At 38.9% G+C, this 25,788-nt stretch overlaps 1 protein-coding gene across 4 annotated transcripts in view; it reads right to left on the bottom strand.

Annotated features, from left to right (window-relative positions):
- The window catches only part of MYO5A (myosin VA), a 168,275-nt gene that overhangs the window by 45,888 nt on the left and 96,599 nt on the right, over window positions 1-25,788 (bottom strand). For all 4 annotated transcript variants that reach the window (XM_072962395.1, XM_072962396.1, XM_072962397.1 and 1 more), the window contains exons 15-24: window positions 21,748-21,909; window positions 20,448-20,545; window positions 18,653-18,739; window positions 18,452-18,560; window positions 16,033-16,244; window positions 15,024-15,180; window positions 11,642-11,881; window positions 10,408-10,656; window positions 7,452-7,545; window positions 5,082-5,230 (exon numbers count right to left, since the gene is read on the bottom strand). In XM_072962395.1, coding sequence (XP_072818496.1) covers window positions 5,082-5,230; window positions 7,452-7,545; window positions 10,408-10,656; window positions 11,642-11,881; window positions 15,024-15,180; window positions 16,033-16,244; window positions 18,452-18,560; window positions 18,653-18,739; window positions 20,448-20,545; window positions 21,748-21,909 — 1,557 coding nt within the window. The remainder of the gene's footprint in view (window positions 1-5,081; window positions 5,231-7,451; window positions 7,546-10,407; window positions 10,657-11,641; window positions 11,882-15,023; window positions 15,181-16,032; window positions 16,245-18,451; window positions 18,561-18,652; window positions 18,740-20,447; window positions 20,546-21,747; window positions 21,910-25,788) is intronic.

The raw sequence follows: 25,788 nt of genomic DNA, 5'->3' as shown, positions 1-25,788 counted from the left end.
GCCCCTCACTCCTAGAGAGCCCCAACAGGAGAGGTGGAGAGGTTCAGTGGCCTGGATCTTGCAGGTTACAAATCCTGAGAGCTTCAGAAAGGCCTCTGATCTTTCTGATCTGTCCACTTTCCTTGACTCCTTCCCAGGTGCAGGAAAAGAGCCAGAAGCCACAAAGTGCTTCTTTGCCTCTTTCCTCCCAACATCCAGGCTTATAGAAAATAAACCCATCTGTACAACCACAAGGAAGCCAGACTCCAGGGGCAGCTTTTCCAACAGCAGTGCATGAGGGTTCCCTTTTTACTACATCCTTGCCAGCACTTGTTATTTGCTGTCTTTTTAAGAATAACCACTCAGAGAGGTGTGAAGTAATATCTCATTGTGTTTTTAATTTACATTTCCCTGAAGATTAGCAATGTTGAACATCTTTTCATGTGGTCTGTTGGCCATCTGTATGTCTTCTTTGGGAAAATGTCTATTCAGATTTTCTATTCATTTTTTAATCAGGTCATTTGTTTCTGATTTGAGTTGTACGAGTTCTTTGTATATTTTGGATAATAACTCCTTATTAGATATATTGTTTGCAAATATGTTCTCTGATTCAGTAGGCTGCTTTTTCATTTTGTTGATAGTTTCTTTCACGTGAAAAAAACTTTTTAGTTTGGTGTAGCCCCAGTATTTTTATTCTTTATATTTGTTTTTGTTTCCCTTGTCTGAGGAGACAGATACACAAAAATATTGCTGAGACACATGTCAAAGAATGTACTATGTTTTCTTCTAAAAGTTTTATTGCTTCAGATCTTATTACATTTTAGGTCTTTAATCTATTTTGAGTTTATTTTTATAAACAGTGTGAGAAAGGAGTCCAATTTAATTCTTTTGCATGTAGCTGTCCAGCTTTTCCAACACCATTTATTGAAGAGACTGTCTTTCCCCCTTGTATTTTCTTGCCTCCTCCATTGTAGATTAACTGACAGTGTAACTGTGGGTTCATTTCTGGGCTCTATTCTGTTCCATTGGTTGATGTCTCTGTGCCAGGACCATGCTGTTTTGATGACTGTAAGTTTGTGATACAGTTTGAAACCAGGCAGCATGATACCTCCTGTCTTGTTTCTCTTTCTCAAGATTGTCTTGGCTGTTTGGGGTCTTCTGTGTCTCCATACATATTTTAGAGTTACTTGTTCTAGTTCTGTGAAGAATGCCATTCGTACTTTGACAGGGATCACACTGAATCTGTAGATTGCCTTGGGGAGTACTGTCATTTTAGCAATATTATTTCCTCCAATCCAAGAGCACAGTATCTACAAGCACAGTTTATTTTTTCATTTGTTTGCGTGGTCTTCAATTTCTTTCATCAGTGTGTTACAGCTTTCCAAGTATAGGTCTTCTGCCTCCTTAGTTGAAATTATTACTAGGTATTTTATTGTTTTTGATGTGATTGTAAATGGGATTTTTTAAATTTCTTTTTCTGACAGTTCCTTTATTAATGTACAGAAACACAACAGATTTCTGTATATTAATTTTGTATCCTTCAACTTTACTGAATTCGTTTATAAGTTCTAATAGTTTCTTGGTGGTGTCTTTAGGATTTACTATATATGGTATCATATCACCTGTAAACAGTGACAGTTTTGCTTCTTCTTTTCCAATTTGGATTCCTTTTATGTCTTTTTCTTCTCTAATTGCTGTGGCTAGGACTTCCAACACTATGTTGAATAAAAGTAGCAAGAATGGGCATCTTTGTCTTGCTCCTGATCTTAGAAATGCTTTCAGATTTTCACCATTCAGTGTGATGCTGACAGTACGTTTGTCATACATGACCTTTATTATGTAGAGGTAGGTTTCCTCTATATCCACTTTGTTGAGTGTTTTTTAATCATAAATGGATGTTGAATTTTGTCAAAAGTTACCCATTCTGCGGCTCTATGTCTTTTGATTAGAGCACTCAGTCTATTTACATTGAAAGTAATTATTGATAGGTATGTACCTATTGCCATTTTGTTAGTTGTTTTCTGTTGTTGTTTTTGTTTTGATCCTTTCTTTTGCTCTTTTCCTTTGTGACTTGATGACTATCTATAGTGCTATATGTTTCTTTTTGTGTGTGTATCTATCTATTATATGTTTGTGGTTACAATGAGGTTCACACAGACAACATATAATAATAATGATGATAATAATAATAATATCACATATGTGATTATTTAAATTTGATGATCTCAAGTTCAAACACATTGTAACAACCATGCAGTTTTAATTCCCCCTTCCACAATTAATGTTTTTGGCATCCTATTCTACTTCTTTTTGTTTTGTGTATCTCTTAACTACTTACTGTGGATATAGATGATTTTACTACTTTTGTATTTTAACCTTCCTATGAGCTTTATATGTGGTTGGCCTACTACCAAACTATATGTTTACCTTTACTAGTGAGATTTTTCCTTGCATAATTTCCATATTTCTAGTTGTGGCCTTTTCTGCTTAGAGAAGTCCTTTGAACATTTCCTGTAAAGCTGGTTTAGTAGTCCTGAACCCTTCAGCTTTTGCTTGTTTGTAAAACTCTTTTTGTCTCTCATTCAAATCTGAATGATAGCCATGCTGTGTAGAGTATTTCTGGTTGTAGGATTTTTCGCTTTTATCATTTTGAATATATATGGTGCCACTCCTTTCTGGGCAGCAAAATTTCTGCTGAAAGTCTGCTGATGGCGTTATGGGATTTCCCTTTTATGTAACTGGTGCTTTTCTTTTGCTGCTTTGAAGATTTTCTCTTTAATTTAAATTTATAATTTTTACCATTTTAATTATAATGTGTCTTGGTGTGGACCTCTTTGGGTTGATCTACTTTGAGACTCTCTTTATTCCCTGGACCTGGATACCTGTTTCCTTTCCCAGGTTAGAAAAGTTTTAAGCCATTATTCCTTCAAATAAGTTTGCTGCCCCTTTCTCCCTTCTCCTTCTATGATCTCTATAATGCAAATGTTGTTATACTTGATATTGTCCCAGAGATCTCTCTTAAACTATCTTCATTTTTTAAAATTCTTTTTTCTTTCAGTTGTTCTGAATTAGTGATTCCCACTACTCTGTCTTCCTGTTCACTAATCCATCTCTGTACCATCTAACCTACTGTTGATTCCTTCTAGTGTATTTTTAAAATTTCAGTTACTGTATTTTCAGCTCTGTTTGATTCTTCTTTATATTTTCTAACTCTTTGTCAAACTTCACACTGTGGTTCATTCACTCTTCTCCTGAATTCATTGACCATCTTTGTGATCATTACCTTGAACTCTTCATTGGGCAGATTGCTTATCTCCATTACACCTAGTTCCTCTTCTAGGGTTTTGTTTTATTCCTTCATTTGGAATATACTCCTCCATCTCCTCAGATTGCCTATTATTTATGTTTATTTCTGTGTATTAGGTAGATTGTTTATGGTTTCTGATCTTGGAGAAATGGCCTTATGAAGGAGACATCCTATGGGCCCCAGTTGCACACTCCCTTTTAGTCACCAGATCTGTATGCTCTAGGGGTGCCCCCTACGTGGGCTGCACGGGCCCTTCTGCTGTGGCAGGGATGACTTCGTGGATGCGCTGGTAGGTTGGGCTGGCTTCCAGCCCGGTTGGCTGCCAGCTCCTGCCCTGCGTGGTGACTGCCAGCCAGCTGGTGGGCAGGTCTGTGTCCTCATGTGGCAGGCTTCATGGCTGAGGATGTGTCTCAAGGCTGATCTTGGCTTACTGATAGGTGGGCCAGTTTCAAGGGCAGCTGGATGGGGGGCTCAAAAGGACCTGGGGCTGGTGCCAGCCCACTTGTGAGAGGGCAAGCCTCTGGCACTAATTGGCAAGCAGGAGGACTCCAAGATGGCACTTGCCAGCAGCAATGTCCTTCATGGATGCAGATCCCAAAAATGGCTGCAGCCAGTGTCTATGTCCCCAGTACGAGCAACAGTGGCCTCATGCCCTGCAGAAGGCTCTCTAAGGTTACAAAGGGGGTCTGACCCAGGCTCCTTTCAAATTACTGCCTCTGCACTGGGTCTTGGAGTGTGTGAGATTTTGTGTGAGCACTTTCTGAGCAGAGCCCATTCCCTATAGCCCTCTGGCTTTCTTGCACACAAGACTCACTGGCCTTCAAAGCCAGGCATCTGGGGACTTGTCTTCCTGCTGCAGGACCCTAGGGCTGGGGAGCATGATGTGGGGCTCAGACTCCTCACTCCTTGGGAAGAACCTCTGTAATTGTGTTTATCCTCCTGTTTGAGGTCACCTATCTGGGGTGTGGGTCCTGACTACACTTTGTCTCCACCCCTTCTTCCCATCTTGTTGTGTTTCCTTTTTTTATATATTTAGTTGTGTGAAATAGTTCCTGCTAGTCTTCAGGTCATTCTTACCTATAGTTGCTCCATAAATAGTTGCAACTTTGGTGTGCCTGTGGAAGCAGTTGAGCTCAGGGTCTTCCTATTCCGCCATCTTGGCTATATTGCTCCAAATTATCTTGCTTTTTATAACAGATATTTCAGAGCATTTCTGGCCATTTGTGCCATTAGGTTATGTTTAAGTCCGATAGTTGTAGGAACAAGGGAGCTAGAGAACTCTTCGTTTCCAGATAGTAGGATGAATGGAACAGGGAGGGTGTGCAGAACTATTAAAAAGTACAAAAGGTACTTTGGTAGATGTAGGAGAGTCCTCGAAATGGAGAACATAATATTATGAATAAAGGCTGAAATTTTCTTTTTGTAGGGATATGTCTTTGAAATTATAAAAACTATTAGAGAAGATACTTGCTTATATAAATATTTCCTTTATAGGCAAATTTTACATTAAATCATTCAATAAAACAAACCAGTATATTGACTTTATACTATCTTTTAGTCCAGTCTTCAAAGTGTTTGAGTTTACAAAACATTTATGAATAAAGTGATCTGACTTCCAGATCTGCTTTAAAACAATCCATTGGGTGGCATGGGATTGTGGGTAGAATGAGGAGCAGAAATGTACTAACCATTTTGGGTACATGGCATACATGAGGGTTCATTTTACTATTCTGTCTACTTTTGTATATGTTTAAAATTTTCATTAAAAAAAAAGGAACAAAACTCTTGGACTCACCACCATCAATGTCATCTCTTCCTTGAGGTCATCATATCGTTCTTCTAAGCGACTGAACTCATTCAGAAGGTTCTGATATCTCAGCCTTTCATCATTAAGATCAAGTTCCAGTTGTTTTGTTTCTTCTACTAGCTTCTTCTCCATAGTCTCTGAAAGAAAGGAGAGGGAAAAGCATACCAAAGATGGCTCCACAGAACACATGAGTACAAACATAGACACTGACTTTCAATTTCTCTGCAAGGAGTGCTACTCTGAGCACCACCGTGATCTGTGAAGTGTCTTAGTGGAGGCAGGTAAAGAGAAAATACCATAACCGAAAAATAAAATAATTTATTAATAACAACAACAATCATCTATTGAGTTCTTCCATGTACTACAGACTGAGTGCCACTAGTTCATTCACTGGTTACAGCACATCCTTGATAAACTTCCACTTGTCATCACCCAGTAACTAAAGTATATATATTTCATTCCAGTAGTATTGTTTCGGGTTATTCATAGAATTCTTTTGGCCAAATTAGTGTACTCTGTCAAAAAGTCAGAGATGTTCCTCAAGTCTCCGAGGGAGTGGTGACATTTCAGTGGACCTCGCTGTCCTACTCTGCAGAGTCTTCCCACTCACCTCATTCCCTGGGTTTTATCTTAGAATTTTCCAACACTGTGAACTCCCTCATTGTCCTATTACTCCCTTGATTCTCCCTCCTATGCCTGGTCCTCTGTGTTACTTCTCCTGTGTTGCTGGCGAACCTGATTTTTGCATTTACTCACCCCATCCTGCCCTCTCTGTTGCCAGGGGCTTGCACTTATATAGGACGTCACCTGGAGATTGGAGATTAGCCCCTGATTGCAGATCAAGCAAAGTAAAAGAGCCTTAAATCTCAGCTGTATGTTTTATCTCAATGAGCTGACCCAGTCACATTTATAAATACTAAGCTTCCTGCCACTATGGCCCATTTTACTCTCATATTTTGTGGCTATGTCTTAATCTGCCTTGCCTGCGTCTCTTGCTGCACCATTTCTTTCTCTGTCAGCTCCATGAGGTCAAGGGCTGCCAAGTGGCTTGTCACAACTGCCTCCCTGGTGCCCACCACAGTGTTTCCCTACCCTAGGGCTTTAATAACTTGTAAATAAATAAATGAAGAATTTTCTTCTCTGTATAACATTCCACAAGTTGCCTTTTACTCTCATCAGTTTGTAGAAGCTGCCTAAGGCTACCAACAAACTTTCCCTAGGCAAATCCACTGTTATTTTCTTTGTTCTTATCATTCAGTATCAAATAACATTTTCTATTTTCCTAGAAGAATTCTCATCATTCTGGAGTTTTCCATTGCATTTCTGCCTCCTAGCAGCCTTCCTTTCATGTCTTCAATGACTGTTCTCTCCTTCCCTCTTAATTTTCTTTTCTGGCTCCTTTTCTTCACCTTATCCCTTACTTATGGTCATCCTGTAAGGCTTAATTCCAGGTTCTCTTGTCTTTCCTCCATTGTATTCCCTTTAACTGGAAGGAAGGGGCAGGGTGGGGGAAAACACAGAGGACTCTCTCATTAATCTCAGTTTACTTTCAGACCACCTCTATCTGGAGGCCCTAGATGACATTCAAATTTTAACTCTAACAACTGATCTCACTAATTTGTCTCATAAACAGAGACATGTTTCCTTCAATTTCCTTATTACTAATAACACAATATTACTGTTTTGATAACTCATCTCAAAACTTTAGAAAATTTTTTCTCCTTTTTTGAATACATCAAAAATGATAACAATCTATTGATTCTTTTCACTCTTATCCATCTTCTCCTTTTCATTGCTGCCACCAAATACTGTAGTTTAGATATATCTTCTTATCCTGTGTTTCTGTATATGTTCATAAATTATCATCATTTTAATTTATCCTACAAATAGCAAATAAAGTAAATGTCCACATCTATTAGTGTCTTTTTTTAAGGTGGCAAAGAGTGATTGATCTTGAGGAAGTAATATTCATTGGTTTAGCAAAATAAATAATACATACAGATGCATATACTCATATACATATACATATACATATTAGCTCAAGAATTTGTCCTCAATCAACAGGATTCCTATAAGCCATAACTAATAAATCATATATACAGAATAATTAATTTTTTTAAAGTTACATACGATACTGACTAAACATGAATTCACATTTGTACATAAGGAGACCAGATTTACAAGTTCACCAACTAATTCAACCAAATATTTGGAGTGCTTGCCTCCTGGAACTCTGAAAATTTGCTGATGATAGCCTCAATTTTTAAAAATATATAAGCCCTAAGCAAAGTAGTAACTTATACACCTTTGGTCTGAGGTTGGCTGGAGCATAGTAGGTTGGGCCCACATGAGCCTTACCTGTCATCTCCTTAGCCTGCTCCACAATGAGGTGATTGAGAGCCTCTTTTTCCTGCTTCAGCAAAGTATTTTCTTCCTTCAGATTGGATACCAGCTACAAAATGAAACAATATACTGAGGTGGCTGCCATAGACAGAGGGAGCCCGATGCTAAATACAAAGACCACACAGCTGTCACTTCTTCCTTCCACATCTCAATGTCTCACTTTTTTGCCTAGTTATGTCTAGCCACCCTCCAAACTTGGTTCGAGCATTACCCGCTCCAGGAAGCTTCCCTGGAATTCCCTCTAACTCCACGTCTCTCCTTTGGGCTACTACAGGACCCTGTATATGCCTCTTTATTGCCCTTATAAATGATTTACTTTTACTTCCTTGACAAGAAATTCCTGGAAGACAGAGATAATGCTGTTGTTGTTTTACTTTGTACCTTGAGTATTTAGCAATTGCCTGGCACCTAGTTAGCAGTTGCTCTTGAAGCAGTGATATGGTCTTCTCACCTCAACAGCATAACACAAAGTTTATGCGTACCCACGATTCAAGCAGAGAGATTACTGAGGTTAAGAAAAATATGAAAGGCATTTCAGTTCTGGAAACTCACTGAAGACCTCCTGAAGCTCCCTGCTCTCTGTCCTGAGAAAGAGAATTTCACTTTCATTTCCTTTTAAGAGTTTTGCTAGGTTGTAAATTAATCCTTTTATTCCACATTTAAGCAATGACCTTAAAACAATGTGAATAAACTTAATGCCACAGAACTGTAGACTTAAAAACATTTAAAATAGGAAATTTTATGTTACAAATAGGCATAGTTTTACCACTATTGAAAAAAAAGCATTGACCTGTAACTTTCTAGTTCCTGGTTGGATAAGGAGTCTCAGGAAGTAAAAATCAAAACCAAAGGTAACTTTGCAAAGCTCTAATTCATACAGCTCACCTGGATATAACGTGTGCTTGTTACAAAGTGAAATTTGAATTCCTTTCTCTAAGCACAAGTTCAAGGCACTCTTAAAGCAACTACTTTAGTAATAAAAAGAAAGTGTCAGGAGTTGAGAGACAGAGAAACAGGCTCCGTGATGAAAGAGCCCTGAAGCACAGGGAACTTAGATTACAGCACGGTGCCACAGCAGAAGTCAGGCAGGAGGTGTTTCTCCGGACGGTCCAGTCTCTTCCCTCCGTACTGATACGGTCTCAACATCTGCTCTCAGCAGGAAGGCTGAGTTCACTGTGTGCTCTAGAGAGAAGCTACTCTTTGTCAGGGGTATGCAACTGATCACCTGTGGTGCTTTTCCAAAATACATGTATTTAGCCGACACTCCCAGAGCTTGGGTAGGTGTCTCTTAAAAAGCTCTCCAGCAGATTCTGATACACTCCTGGTTAAGAACCACAGTTCCAGTGGGCTTTCTAGGCTCCTTGATCAGGCTGATGGGCAGTGCAGCTTTCCTGACCATGATACTGGCTCTCATTCAGTGAAAATTTTTCATTCTTTCTCATTACCATAATCCATCTAAAAGGATTAATGGTACTGCCTACAGCTATCTGTAAGAAAGCAGAAGATAATAAGGTAAAAAGAAAGGAGAAATCTGAATCTGTTCGTGTATGCTACTCTATCCGACTAGAAAGGTATGAACTTGACTTTGAAGACGAAAAGAGAATATTTCCACCAAGCTTAAATATTCTAGTTTCAGAAAACTCTGGAAAGCTTCCAGGGACTCAGGAAATGGAAGAAAAAAAAAAGAGAGAGAGAGAGAGAAAGAGATATTAAACTTCAAAAATATCCCATTGGATGCATATATGAATTCTGATAGAACAAGCTTGCCATGTCAAAAGAATATATATTAACAGCACTGTTGTTTCCATATGCAGAGCCCAGATCTGCCAGAGATACAGGAGGGATTATTTCATCATGGTCCTGAAATCCATGGAAGGACTACAATTCTATTAGCTACACTATCCCACCTGAATTGTGTCTGAGCTCCTTCTGAGGTTCTCACTGTATATGCTGCTGCCAAGGTTCAGAAGTCAATAGAGAAAAAGCACACTGGGATTCTCGCCAGTAGTTACAGCCAACAGAGTCAACTCTGTTTTCTTTAAAGATGGCAATACTAGTGGAACCTCTGAAAATCTCTTACTTTTATCCAGTAAGCCTTATGTTGAAGTACTTTTATTTTGTTTAAATAATACATTTCATTACTGCCTGAGAAACTCACTGTTTTCTGGATTTAATAAAGTTTTGACATAAGTTAATACAAATTTGTAGTGTGGAAGCATCGATCAATCGGTAAGCATCTTTGTTGTTGTTACTGTTCTATCTGCATAGCAGCTCTTGGCTATGATCAGTGTGCAGACATTGGATGTTTTCCTCTCAGACTTCTTAAAACAGACTTAATGCAGGTTTCCATAAAGATCTCTACAACCAGCTATTGACAGTTCATTGTTTGATTTACTTCTTTTTTTTTAAATTTTTTTTGAGGGGAGAGGTAATCAGGTTTGTTTGTTTATTTATTTATTTACTTAATGGAGGTACTGGGAATTGAACGCCAGAACTTGTGCATGCTAAGCATGTGCTCTACCAATTGAGCTACACCCTCCCCTCCTGATTTACTTCTTAATCACATTAAACTTACTGAAGGAAAAAAGAGTGCACACTCCATCCAAATCTATGTATTCAAAGAAAAAAAGTGGATAGAAGGTTACTGGCCATTAATTCTCTCTTATAATAGTGCTTTCCCCTGTTCTTATCAGAGTCAAAAGGTTCTACTAAAAGACTCATACATCATATAGAAGAAACTCTTGGAGGAAACACTAATAATGAACAGTAATCAATCAAACCAATCAAAACCAATCAAAATATGTATTTTACTTTTGATTGACACCGACACTGAGCCACCGGGGCCAGGTCTAGATGACAGCACATTTTCTCTGTGAAAACAGTAGATGAGGATATGAACATTAGTTCCTACCTGCTCAGTTTCTTGTTTGTATCTATCAGCACGCTCCTCAATGGATTTTTTCTCTGACTGAGTTTGTTCCAGGTCTTTCCGGAGCTTGGCAATTTCTTCCTGCAGACTGAGGACCCGCCCGGTGGCAATCTTAGCTTCTTCCTCACTTAACTGAAGACGTTCTAAGTCACTTCGTAGTTTCTCAGTCTCAGAGTTGTATATGCCTTCTAGATTGGTCAGTTTCTCCATGAGGCATTTGTAGTCTTTGTTCTTTAAATGCACACATAAGTAACAATAAGGATAGACGTCATCAAAGGTATTTAGTGAGAAAATCATGCCTATTCCTCATCTTCATAAGATATCATCATAGCACTGATACAGTATCTAACCAAAGTACCCCAACACTTAGAGTAACACAATCAGTACCTTTTTAAGTGATATAAAGAGAAAAGCAAACAGGCACAATTATTTCTGTTTCACATGATGAGCTACATGTGATTTTCTCACAGTTACATGGTGAGTTACCACAGTAAATTGTCTTTCCTGATTCTTAATCCAGAAATAGGAAAATCTATACTTGCTTTTAAAAACAAATCAGTGTGTATTGAAAGCCTTGTGCTAGCCAGTGATGCATCAGAATAATAAAATAGCCTCAAAACCACAAGTTCCTTTCAAATCTTCTTGTTTACCATCCCAAAACTCCTCCTCCCTCTCCAAAAGCCTTTCTGATGAATCCTATTTCATTCTGTTTTCTGTTTTTCTATGTCCTTCTTAGTATTTATGTATTACTAATAACCTATATATCATTTGCATGTGTAAAATATTCCTTAGTAATTATCTCTAAGAAATCAAACTTTTGTCTCTGCAAATAGACTGTAGATTCCTCAGAAGCATGGACATCTTCCTAATTCTTTTGCCATCTCAATGCTAAACAACTCATCTGCAAAAGGGACACTATAATATACGCAAATGAATGATAAAGATGAAAGAGCTTCGTAAAGTATAAAATACAATATGACTCTCAGTCCTAACAGTTTGGAGCGCTAGTAGATCTGGCTGTGTTCTCAAAAATTATTTTCTGCTATTAGTCCTTGCAATTATACTCTTGCCTATGAGCTCATCACTATTTCCACACTCCTTTCTACCATTATTACTTATCATTATTACTAAAGGGAGAGTCAAGAAGAGCCGATGCTGAAGATGACCCAGTGGATCTAGGCAAGCTGCACTTCCGGGGTTCCTGCTTTAAACACACCTGCTCGTCCACTTTGCGCTGCAGCTGCATGATCTTGTTCTCCATGCCGATGTGGAGCTTCTTGTAGCGCTCCACGGAGCGGGCCTCGATCTTCAGCTTCTTCAGCTCACGCTTGGCCATCATGCGCCGGAAGCAGCACTGCAGGTAGATGATGGCGTGCATGCTCCTCTTGTAGTAGGTGCGAGCCAGCCAGCCCCGGACCCACTTCTGAATGATGACTGCTTTGTGCTCACGGAGTATCTGCAGAGAAGGGTAAGCACAAGCAATGTCAGACCTGGGCCTAGACTCAGGTTCAACTCTGTCAACCTAAGGGTGTCAGGCTGAGAACCCACACATTACCAAAAGGGAAAGACACAAGAGTTGAAGCAACAATGTATTATGTGGACTGTACATATCACAAATCCATGCAGGCACAACATTACTTTAAAAAGTAATTGAAAAGTAGACTCTAAAAGGCAATTTGAGAAACATAGACAAATGTGTTATATTCACATGTTCTATGTCTGATTACACGTCTACGTATGATGATAAGCAGAGTATACAAGTAGAAGCTCTCCAAATAGAAAGTACCAGATCACTAGATGGAAAACAAGTCTAAAAAGAAAGAAAAAATGCATTCAGTGTCTTATTGGTGTATGATTTCTGTTAGACAGGTGACTCAATATAAAATGAACAGAACTTGGTAGCCTGTGAACTACGTGCTAGTGAAATAAGAGACTTACCCACAGACTTACAGCCGATACCACCTCAGTGTGCATTAGGTCTGTGCTTGAGGACATGGGGTATGGCCAGTAAGCAGGCTATAGAAGCCAACACTTGGGGTACTGCAAAGTTTATTACGGATTTACTGACTTTTTCCCCCAGAAACAACCAAAAAAAAAAATGACACTCTTAGTTGCCACATTTGAGGAATACAATTCTAGTGAGGATTTCTCATTGCTGTTTCAAATGTAGCAGGAATCCACTTACAGGATTCAAAGGTAGTGGGGATACAGCTTTAAAAGGAAAGCTAAAAGTAAGATGAAGTGAAGTAAACAAATTTTAATTTTGTATCGTATTTTCGTTAAAAAAAATTAATTTATAAACAACTTGTAACTATCAGATTGCCTTATGAGATAAATTTCTTGGTACTAATGACCATAAAGCAGAGACTGTGTAAACACTTTCCAGGAATGATGGAGAAGAAATTGTTGAGGGATTTTAAGAAAAGTTGAGCAAGCAAAACTTTGAGATCCTTTTGAGTCTATGATTTTATGAAATAACTCTTATATGATATGTGTTTAAGTGTATGCACTTGAAGTACTTATTTGTGATTATTACAAATGGACACAATTTATCTTTTATGAAACTTTTTAAACATAAAAATCTCTGAAATCATCTATTCAGATAGCTAGCAGTTTAGTAAAATCATTAAAAAAAACAGTTCCTATTTCCAGGTTATGTGCCTGAGAAAAACAATGAAAAGTGTGCCATTCTAGAGGATACAGTTAAGAAATAAGTGGTTATGTTTAAAACCATCACATACAAAATAAACACAGGTGTTTAGGAGACCTTAACAGTATCTTCAGCCAACTCAACGCTGCTTCTTTGAGCTGTTTTGCTAACACTAATGGGCTTTTAGTTTCCACTATGTGCAGTCACCGTGAATCATGCTGCAGTGAGGTGGGGCATCCGGAGCTCTCACCGAACATCACAATCCCTGAGGGAACCCCCTGTCTTATCTGGATGACCATTGACAAACTGGAGAAGACTCCATGATGTCAAACTGAAGGCTGTCAGAGTTTAAAGCTCAAGAAGTACACAGTGGCAAAGATACCAATGCCAATTTTTCTGTTTCATTTCCTTTTCCCCATGTAACTTCAGACCTTAGTCCACTTCTGAAATTTCAAACAAATGGAAGCAGTATATAATTAAAGCTTCCATTCTCAATCTCATTTCCATCAGACATTAAATAACACCTGTTCTCACATTAAGACTCTCAAAACCCATGAAGGGGAATCTTGGACTGGAAGCATAGCTAGAAGGGGCTCTAAAAGGGGTACTATTGGCCAATATTTGAGCTACCCTCTAACCTGCCACTCCTACTGTGTCCAGTCACAGTGGGAGCTGAGCTGGCCAGAGACTGCTACTGCTAAACCAATGGCTTCAAGACCCAATTTGAATGTTTCTGAAGAGAGTAGTGAGGAAAACCGGATGGTAACCAGTCTGGTGCAGCTAAAAAGCCAAGTTTAATAGGCTTTTCCCTCCCATGAAAGCTCATGCTTGCACAAGAACACCTGACTAAAGAGCAGGCATCAGCAGACAGAAAGACCTGGAGCAGCTGTCTTCACATTTCCCTCAAAATACAGCTATTAAGTAAACTCATTCAAGGCTCATTAGCTTTACATTTTTCTTTGTTTTTAAAAATTACTTCAAAATAAGAAAGTAAAATAAACATATGAACGGGGCCTAGGGCACATCCATGTATGGCCTGTGATTAGAGAAAAGTCACTCAAATCACTCTTTTGTTGCTCCTCCTAACAATCATGCCCACAGAGTGCCAAGATTATTTGTCAAAAACTTCTAGAGCATCATATTCCAGTCAATACAACTTTAATCACATTAATGTGTTTTATTTCATTTCTACCATAGTAAATTCTTCCAAGTTTCCTTCATTCTTAGAACAATCTTCTATCCATCTGTTATATATTTTACCTATTCAAAGCTAACCACAGTCGGCTCTATAAAGGCCCTCAATCCTAGGAATCTGTAAATGTCACCTTATTTGGGAAAAGGGTCTTTGCAGATATGATTAAGTTAAGGATCTTGAGATGGAGAGATTATCCTGGATTATCTGGGTAGGCCCTAAATTCACAAGTGTTCTCATAAGAGATGGACAAAAGAAGTGAAGCTAGACACACAGAGAAGATGATATGAAGCTGGAGGCAGAGACTGGAGTGATATGGCCACGAGAACTAGAAGAGGCAAGGAATGGATTCTCCCCTAGAGCTTCTGGAGGGAGTGCAGCCTTGCTGACACCTTGATTTTGGCCCAGAGATACCGATTTTGGCCTCTAGAACTTTAAGAAAATAAACTTCTGCTGTTTTAAGCTACCAAGTTGGTGGTAATTTATCACAGCAGTCATAGGAAACTAATACTCACTTTCCCCTCCCAAATTACATAGACAAGGGGAAGGAAAAGGCAAATTTTCTTTTTTCCATGTCTTGTTAATAAACATATGGTCATCTTTAATAGTCATATTTAATAGTTAAAAATATATTTCAGTTTTTGGTTGTCTCCATTGAGTCCTACATTCATAGGAGCCCCTGTGGTACTTTGTACAGACATGTACATTGATTAACATTAATGGGATGAATATACAAAGTCAAAAATAATGTCTCACCTTGCGATACCTATTTCTGGCCAAGTAGCCTCGCAAATAAGACTGAAGAACGATCGTTGCCGCCCGCTGGATCTTGTATCTCCTGCGGACTGCAAACATGCGCCAGTACTTCTGAATGGTGGTTGCTGCCTTGGTTCTGCGCAGGAACTTAGCATAGCTGACCAGAAAAAAAGAGTCGTGCATTGTCAGTAATCAGAAAAACCCAGAAACACATTTTGTAGCGACTTAAAGCACCAATCTTCAGTGTAATAAGTAGTACCTCCATTGCATTATTCTAATAACATACATGTTAAATCAACATTTATATTTCTTTAATTTGTACAGTTATTTAACAGTCCCCAAATATCTGTGCATTCATTACCTCATTTGAGCCTTCCCTAACCCTGAAAAGTAGGATGCCCCATATTACCCGATTTTACAATAAAGAAAGTGAAACTCATAAAGGTTTATTCTTTTGAGGGCTTGAGCTCATTACCGCAGGCTATGTCCCCTTTACATAGCAGACCAGCTTACACAGTCATCCCATACTTATCATCAGCTTTCTTAGACCTCTCCGTTGCTAATGTACGGTATTTTTCCTTTCTTTATCTTTATTCCTAATCTTTATCATTAATTCATGTCTTTTGATATTTCTAAATTAAAATTATCCTAATACATAATCACATTGAAGAGTAATTCTCTTCTATGCCTTCTCAGCTAATTGCTCCTGGAAACTCCTCAATAGAGTTATTAACTAGTCATATTCATGAGTATTTTAATTTACAAATGATTTCTTCAAGCGCATACAAACATAAAAATATAGGCGGTAATTTGTTATTTTTTTCTAGTTTGAATCTGAATCATTCATAAGGGTGAGTGAAATTTTATTCTATTTAACTGTCTTACGAAATAACTCCTTGTAACTAAGAAGACGGCCACTCAAAACCGTCCTAAGTTGTACAATAATCAGAAGAGCTCTCCAATCTCAGCAGCCTGTGAGCCAGAGAGGACGTGTCGCCAGGAAACCTACCAGCGGGCCTGGTGGCCTCGCACGTATCTCTGCACGGTGACGGCGGCCTTGCGCATGCGCAGGTACTTCTTCCGCAGCAGCCACCCTCGGATCGTCTTCTGGATCCGGATGCAGGCAGCCCGAAGCTTGTCTGCCCTCAGTTTTTCTAGATAGGCCACTTGACCCGCTCGGAAAAAGATCTTTGTCTTCCCAAACTGGTATTTGTCCTTGTCCTAGTTTTGGAAGAAACTGTATACTCAGAGGTAGAAATGATGACTATATAAACTAAATTTTGAAGAGAAAAAAATATCTATAAGCAGGCTCAGTAAAGGGAAGAATCTACTAGCTAAAACTTGGGCTACATCACAATTAACTAATGGAGCCAGCTTTTTGATCCTATGCAAGTTGAGCAAATAAAAGGGATTTAAGGAAAACTGCAGTTTAAGAGTTATTTTCCAGAATTATTCTACCTGGAATTATTATCTGAGGCCAAAAACTTGGTTGTGGGTTATAGGCAGCTATTATTTGCTTGTTTGTATTTTAAATATCTCAAGGAAATGGAGATGCTGACACTCCCTCTGACTGACCCAGGCTGTAAGGATTACATCAGGCTGTGTATTCCATGAGAAAGCTGAAGGGACAAAAACACCAGCATGAAGAAAAATGCAGGATGTAATTAATGCACACAAAATAAAAATTAAAAATTAAAAATCTTCCATATTCATGTTAAGAGTTAAGTTTCTCAACAGCTATCTCTTGGCTTTAACAACAGTAAATCCCTCTACAAATTTCGAAACTCCTTTTACAAAAATATAATCACTATAGTGCTCACTGATTTCTGATTATAAGCCAAGCTGAGCAGTAAACACAGATAAATATATATGCATGCTATTTTTGGTCTATTATATTCTGATCCATCTTATCTAGAAGCATGCATGTTATTAACCACCTCGTATCAAAAGAAGAGTGGAATTTATTTGTAATAATCAATACTGTGATCTGAAATTCTAAATGAAAACAGAGAAAATAACTTGTCACTGTAAGTAAATATTTCCTATCTTGTACATGAAGCCAGAAAATCAGAAATCTCCACATATTATCTAAAACTATTTCAGTTTAAATCAATGAACTTTACAAAGGAAGCTGGCTGGAAGAGCTAGAAAGTGGTTCTCTCTTTCTGTTTCCTTCTCCCTGCCCCATCTCAGTGCCCCCAATCCCCCCACGCCAAGCCTGCACTCCTCTGCCTTGTGGCCCTGAGCCCAGACTGGAGCAGTCTGGGTGAGGAGGCTGGCAATGGGGACTGTCCCCACTTTCTGCTCTCTACTCCCTAGAAAGGAGTTGGGCCAAACTCAAAATATACCAGATTCTTCTACACATTACTAGGAAAGTGGCCTAAGCTCTTTCAAGGGAAAAAAAGGGTATTATTACCAAGGAAGAGATATTACATCTAGTTAACAGCTAGTAATTATGATGAATTACTTCAAAGTGAGATAATCCATCCAACTTAGTGTCAAGTAAGTTAAAATACTCTTTAAAATAAACTTTTCATGGATCTTAAATTTTCCAGGACCTACATCAGTGGTTCTCAAAGTATAGTCTTCAGACCAGCAACAGCATCACCTGGGAACTTGTTAGAAATGCAAATTACCGGGCCCATCCCAGACCTACTGAATCAGAAGTTCTGGGGGTGGGGCCCAGCAACCTGCATTTTAACAAGCCCTCCAGATGACTCTGATGCATTCTAAAGTTTGAGAATGCCTTAGCTTGGCATGCAAGACTCCCCAAACACCAGCCCACATTTCCTGGCCAATTTCCGACTATCCCATGGACCAATTTTTTACTGGGGAAAAAACAAAACAACAACAATAACAAACACTGTACTGTTTTCTAAGAAAACTCTATAATTATCTACTAAGACTTTAAGCTTACCCACTCTTCAGGGCCTGAATCAAAATACACATCTTCCATGAAAATGTTCCTTTCTCCACAGCAGATATGGCTTTGCCTTCCTCTGATTTCTTGTCTTACTCACTCAGTATTTGACAGACACTAAAGTATATTATATTTATCTTTAAAATGCATTAATTTCTAAGACACACTATGTTATGTGAGGACAAGGTTATTTTTTCTTAATCACACAGCATCTGGCCTGATGTCTTTCATAAGTAAGTATTCAGTAAATTTTTATTGATAATGATCAACCTTTGAAAAGAACATGTCTCAAATCTGGGTCCAGGCCCCACCATCCTGTTTCCTGATACTGGACCATCATCCTCACTAGTCCTACCTTGACCTCCAAGACAGTGTGCCCCTCCACCCTCCTGCCCTCAAATACTGTGCATTAGTGGCATTTGGATGTTCCTAGGACTTTCAGAGATAACAATCACAAGGCCTTTGGTCAATATCTGTTGAGATAAAGCTAAGTGGAAATGTTTCTTACCAGTATCAATTTCTCTAAAACATTTTTGCATGTTTGCTTTCTGTCACTTAGCACATCTTTTTGCTTCATTAGGACACGGTAGCGGCTGAAAAATTCTTGGTAAGTCCACCTATAAAAAGAAACTCATGTCAGCTTATTTAAAGAAGTAGGACCCCCCTACCCCCAATTATATGCCCTTATATTTGGAAACGGTGAACCCACCGAGAGGGGAAACCAGCTGCACTGATTCGGATGGTTTCCAGGACTCCGCATGCTCTCAGCTGCTGCACCGCCCTCTTCTCATCAAACCTACATACAAATGTAGAAGTCATTAATACACGAAGAAGCCTGCCTATAGCCTCAAACTACTCTTCTCAGTCCAGAGACTGAATTTTTTTTTTAAGAGCCGAGTGGATAAGCTTGAAAAAAAAAAGCATTCAAAAGTTGGAGATTTAAATGGAAAACTCCATGTAAGAGTAGGGAGGAGACCATTAGCAGTAAAAATAAATACCACAAACTCGTGAGAATTGTCTAACAAGAAGAACAAATTAAATATGGCCCATTTGGTTATTTTAAAAAGTTATTGGTGTTTTAAAAGCTATTCAATTCAGTGTATACATACTAAGCATTAATAGTGTCCACATCAATGAAAAATATTTTATATAATATATCATATATTTTATGTGTATTTCACCCTAGACAAATGCCACCACAGTATTAAACTGACACTAAAAGAGAAGCAGCAAGGTCTGCTTCTGACGGGAAGATCATTCCTCTTACTCCCCAGTTAAGCCCCGAGTGACCTATCCGAAGCTTCGGCTGTGCTGTCTTCCCAAGTGTTCTGTTGGGAGATGGGGTTGGCTGATGGAAGGTAATGGCCTTTAGGGCTGTCCAAGAGTGTGGCTCAGGGCGTGACAGCTTCTTCCTACTTCTCACATCCTCCAGAAAGGAGGCAATGAGAAGAGTATAACAGTGTTTCAGAAGTGCCCTGCAGTCTAGGAAAGAATCTCCAGTGGGCAAGAGAGGCAGAGTGTAGGTAATGAGTACTCATATTCTGTGGAGTGGGAGTTGCTACAACCTTTGGTAAATGTGCCTAATCTTGGACCCACAAACTCCATTTCTAGAAATACATTATTCTAAGGAGATAATCAGGCATATATACAAAAATGTTTGGCAAAAGGTGTTTATCATGGCCAAAGGAATAACCCAAATGGCTATCAATAGGGAATGATTTAAATGAATGTTGGTACATCTAGATAATGTAATAACAAGGTAGCCATTAAAATGATGATGTGGATTTGTAATTACTAACATGGAAAAGACCCACAATTTATTAAATTAAAAGCCGTTACAAAATGGCAATTACAGCATGATCCCTTTCCTTTTATTAATGTCTCTCACATACAAACACACTCAGAGCAGGAAAGGACTGATCAGGAAGGACCTACGCCAGTTAACACATATTATCTCTCTGGGTATAATGCAATTTCCCTTTACTTTTATACCATTTCATATTTTCTGAAAATTATTTTCACAACGTGCATGTGTTACTTTCAAAATTAGAGAAATATTTCCGTTTTGGGGAACAACCTTCTTCAATGCGTGCTATTTGATGTAGGATGAGATGTTTGATAAAAGCAGACATTCTCTGATGGTTTCAACAGTTGAAAAGGCAGCAAGGATAACTGTGAGTCTTTGCCAAAGCAACCTCACCCAGCTCTGGTTTTAACTGAAGCCCAAATTAACAAAAAAGATCTTGAAATGAAGTAAATTCAAAACAGAACACAGAACTAGAAATGTGTGGTTGACCTCAACTTTTAAAATTGTCAGAAGGCCAACTGCTTATTTGTTCTCACGTTCTCAAAAGGGAACAAAAACTGAAAAAATTCTATTAACTAGGAGCTTCCCTCTACAAGACTTGAAGATTTGTCTAAGTATTCTTTTTTCCCCCTTCTGTTGGTTTGGAAATCCTTATGAGAAATGGACACTTTTAATCCAGCAGTTGAGAAACACATACGTGAACGGGAACTTGAAGTCATTAGGCTTAATACAGCGCACATAGTGAGGGGTTGTGGCATTCAGGGTCTCCATAAGCAGATGAAGGGAGTTTCGGAACTGCATGAAAAAGATCAGAAAGGGGCACTGAAGTTTTGTCAAAGATGATGTAAAACAACTTAAAATTTTCTTCTAACGACACTAGTGCAGATGACCTCGCCACCTATGAACTGGACCAGCCCTCAAGAGAGGAGCTGCTTCTACATAAGAATGCTAGGGATTTCAGTTACAATTTGCTTGAACTCTACCATTTACATGCTCACTCTGCTAAATGTACATTCACGCTCCTCCAACTCCACCCCAACCCCTCTCTTAAAACAGACTTTATTTTCTTAGAGTAGTTTGAGGTTCAGAGCAAAACAGGACAGAGGATACAGAGGCTTCCCATATACCCCCTACCCTGACACAGGCATGGCCTCCCCCATTATCAACACTCCCCACCACAGTGGGACGTTTGTTACTTTTGATGAACCTACTCTGACACATCATCACCCAAAGCCCATCATTACATGAGAGCTCACTCTTCCACTACCTGCTGCCCTTTTAATGTAGACTTCTGTTGTGCACTTAAAATTTTCACCAAAAATATGACCTTGATTTAAGGATATTAAGGTCATTTACTCATGTACAGGGAGACTGGTGTTATATGATACTGAAAAAAAGTAGCAGATGATTTAAAAGAGTATACGAATTAAGGGGGAGAATGGGAGAGTACAGCCAGGGTGGGGTGACCGTTAGGGCCCTGGGATCAGAATGGAGGCTGTGGACCTATGTCAGGTCCTGCTCCCTATCTGCACAGGGCATAGGGTCCCAAACACAGGAAAACAAGCTGACTAGTGCTCAGCCTCCTGTCCAAAGCCCCCAGCCCTTGTTCGGGCTCTGTGCACATGTGGCATGTTTCCCACTCCACCCGGTGCACAGGACATCAAAGATAGGAGAAGGCCCTGTTCCCGCGCTGAAGGAGCGGTACATACCAGAGAGGAAACAACCAGAGAACACCACAAAGGCGGCAGTGGGCTGTAAGGGAGGATATGCGCTAGAAGAATTAGGATGCAGAGAAAACGACCTTGGGAAAGGCTTAAGCAGAGTCACGGGTCTAAGTTAGGTGGGGAGAAGCATGAGTGGACGGTGTTCCACGTTCTCACCAAGCTCTAGCCTCTCCTCACCTGAGGACCCCACCGGGAAGGCTGACAAAGGAAGACCCGAGGCTTCAGCTGAGCCAGAGGGGAAGGAGCGCCGCGGCAGCGGCTCCCTGAGCTCACCTGGTGCCCCACCGTCTTCTTGTGCTCTTTGGCTGTCTGGCCTGGTCTGCCTTTGGTGGGCTTTATAGGAGTGCGGGTGAGGGGCATGCGTCCTGAAGAGGTGGCTGAGGTTGGACTGATGGCCTTCTCGTCGTCTTGAAATAATTCTGGTAGCATCTTAAACTGAGTCAGAAACAGTGAAAGGAAATTAAACTCTAAACCCAAACTCAAAACATAACCCTTCATAGAAACATTATGATGATCTGCAATCCATAGTGATTCCCTTCCTTAAGTAACGCCTTTCAGAGTCAAATTTTAGAAACAATCAATAACTGTGTTAGGAGCCAAAAACATGAGAGAAAGGTGACATAATGCTACAAAAGATAGGTGGAAAAATGCAATAATTCTACAACCATGTTTGGGAGAAACAAAATCAAAACTAATCAACTAAGACTTGAAATCTTAATCCACAGGAAATAGCCACTCTAAACATTTTACTGATTTTAAACTATAATTATTTATTGAGCAAAATACTAATTGCAAGTCTTATTACCTCAGTTCCACAAAATGTTTCATCCTCATGCTTCATTTGTCTACCCACTAATTCAAATGGTGAGTCCCAGCTAAAAAAAATACCACTGGAAATCTCAGCAGGAAGCATGTTGTAAACTAGTTCTACAATATTATAAGATTTTAAAATAGTCATGAATTAGTAACTTTTAAAAAAAATTAAATTTTAGGAAAAAAAAAGAAATAAACCCTGTCCTTGTCCTGTATACTCTGAATTTGTTTTCAAGGAATTTATAACTTGACTGCATAATTTCTGTAATCAATTTTGTGTTCTGCCAGGTTAGCAAAATAAAAGACTATTAAAAGATCTGGTAGTTAATAAATAGGTGGATGGTATTTGTCAATATGGTTGGAAGAAATTTTACAGAACAAAAGAGACTTCAGACAAATCAACAGGAACATCTTGATAATAAATACATATCTTTACAACAGGGCCACATTCCATATAAACAAAATATATCCTTCTTAGAAGTCAAATTAAAATTGCAATTACCAATTACTTGTCTAATAATCTCAGAATATCTGCAGAAAAGATAATTTTCTTAGGAGAGTAGTTTCATTAAAAAAACAAAATCAGTTTCTTTTGCTATTAATGTGTGTATCACTTATAGGAGTGATTTAAGAAATAATTCATGATGTGTATGACAAATTGTTATACATAACTTACCGGTAGTGGTCGCTTGCTATACAAATGAATGTATCCCTTGCTTTACCAAATAAATATTATAGCTTGGCTGGCTATAATGAGGAAAAAAATGTTTTACCATTATCTTGTATTACATAAAGGGAAAAATTGGAGTACCTAATAGATTTGGTTTGAAAACTCTGCACGGGTTAAAATGTTAGGCTATTCAATAACAGGCCACATATTTTAGAATCTTAACTACACCATTCTATCATTTTCAAATAAATTGCTAACTCTACATTAGCACTGACTTTCTAAACTGTTTTTGTCGCTTCCGTGTGAAATGGTTAATAAAGCCAGGCTGAAATACCATATTCACCACAAGGTGCTACAATTTAACTTAGTATCTACAGTATTTACCAGAAAACTGCTCAGTGTTGAGAGTTCAGAATACATAGACGTGTGTGTTTGTGTGTGTATGTGTGTGGCTGACTTCCTCTTTACACAAATTATAAATTTAAAATTTTCTACACTGAGTTTTCTTTTTTAAAAAACTACATTTTAATTAATGAATCAATTAATTTTTAATGGAAAGTGGTGTGGCTTGAACACAGGACCTCATGCATGCTAAGCAAGTGCCCTACTGCTGAGCTATACCCACTCCCGCAACAAGTACATTATACATTGTTGTATTAGAAACTGCTCTACAATATCTTCTTTAGGCAATTCTCCTGCTTCCTCACGGGCCATTTTTCTCAGACTTCTTTCCTGGTTCTTCCTCAGGCCAGCCTCTAGAATTTGGAATGCCTTACTCTCTAATATTTTTTACCTACTTGTTCTTCTAAGAGATCTCATCCAGGACCATTGTTTTAAATACCATCTAGCCCTAAAGACTACCAAATTTATGTCACCTACTCTGACTTTCCCCCTGACCTGCTGACTTTTAGTTCCAAGTTCCCATGTGATATGTTCACTTGGCTATCTGACTGCCACCTCAGGTAAAACATGTCTAAGACAGAAGTCTCGATTCTTTCTTCTGAAGGCTGATCTTTTACAAATCTTCACCCAGTAAGTGGCACCATCATCCATCCATTATCTCAAACCCAAAACATCAAAGGCATCCTCAATTTCTCCCCTCTCCTCACTCTCTATCTCAAACCATCGAGAAGAACTGTCAGCTCTACTACAAATCATGAGCCATCCCCAATGCTTTACAACCTCGGTTCCTCAGTTCACCACCTCTCCCCCAGATTACTACTGCCCTATCTCCACACCCCCCAACACATCTCCACGTAGCAGCATGTTCCCCACATGAAAGCTGTCCAGACTATCTACAACAACAGGAATAAAATCCATTCTGCTAACCCCACTTCCCTCTAAGAAGTGTCCCCTGTCTACCCATCTTCCAACATCCTACTCACCTGCCACACTTCAGCCACACTGGCCTTCTTTACGGACCTTGGACACAAGCAGCTTCTGCAGTCTCAGTGCTCCTCACTTGCTCTTCGACTGACATGGCTGTCTCCCACCATCCAGGGGATACCCCAAATGTCACATCTTCAGAGAGGCCTTTCCTGACCACCTCAGCCAGTGTAGCACCTCACCTCTGCCCAAGCTTAGTCACTGTCTAGCTTGGTGCCCTGTTTTACTTTTTTTGTATAGCACTTACCACTTTATGACATGATAGCATCTAAATATTTGATTAAATGGTTATTAACTAACTCCTATGATTATCTCTCATTTACCTCTTTACCTTGCTAAATTCTCAATTTTCTTAAAACATTTATTAAAAAATTTATCCATTCTCCACTGACAGAAGATGCCAACTTATTTAAAGAGAGACTGATAAATAGACAGACAGGCATAAGTGGGTAGAAACGTCTGGACATTCCATCTTCTTTCTTTGATTTGTCTATTCCTAAAACAGGGATCTGAATTGCTTAAGACTGAACTTACGTGTCTAGGAAGGAGTGTTAAAGAAAATAGGAGAATCCAAGTAACTGCTTCCTAAAGATGTGGGAAATCATCTCAGCAGCAACAGAAACAACCACGTTATTCACTAAGAGCTTTTTATACACAAAGCACTGTTCTAAGAGCTTAAATCAACCTATTTAATCCTTGTAACAACACCTTAAAGTAGATACTGTCATGACTCTTTGTTAGAGGAGAGATCTAAGGCACAAAGATGAACTGTGCCCCCTCCCTCATCAACTAGCAACATGGAAAGTAGGGATTACCACTCATTTTAATGGTATTTGATAGAGTTGTAATTTAGTAGTATTTAGTCGAGTTGCAATTCATTTATGTGCTTCCTGATATTTGATGTGGCAACAGAAGATTTCTTTATGGTGGAAAAACATAAATTAAGATGTCTTCTGTTCAATTTTTTATACTTTAATTCCTTTTCAAGTTATAAATTTGGCTAGAGGCTGCAAAACTACAGGAAAAAAAAAGATGAAACACACACACACACACACAAACAGAACCCTACACTGTATGTATTACCACAAAAATAATTCTGTTGAAAACACATTAACACAAATATTGATCTTCTAAAATAAATACTTCCAAGAGAAAAATCAACACTATGTTACACTTGCTTCCTATCCAATGCAGAAAAATTAAAATACAAAGTTCATACCCTCAGATTGGGTTTGCTGACTGGCAGCAGAAGAGGCCTTTAAACTATGTAAATCATACCCCCCACCCCGACTGCAAAAATGCTGCATAGACTGGCAGCCACTCCAACTGATTACTCAGTATACACAGCTACATTCTGAAAATTCAGGATCCACCCGCCGATCAGCCAAATTAAGTCAGAATAAAGACAACTGATTATGGGTGCCTGGGGAATGAGAACCCATGAA

The sequence above is a fragment of the Vicugna pacos genome, chromosome 6 (assembly GCF_048564905.1).
Source record: "Vicugna pacos chromosome 6, VicPac4, whole genome shotgun sequence".
In the NCBI taxonomy this organism is placed as follows: Eukaryota; Metazoa; Chordata; class Mammalia; order Artiodactyla; family Camelidae; genus Vicugna; species Vicugna pacos.
This window is presented reverse-complemented; position numbering and strand designations above follow the sequence as displayed.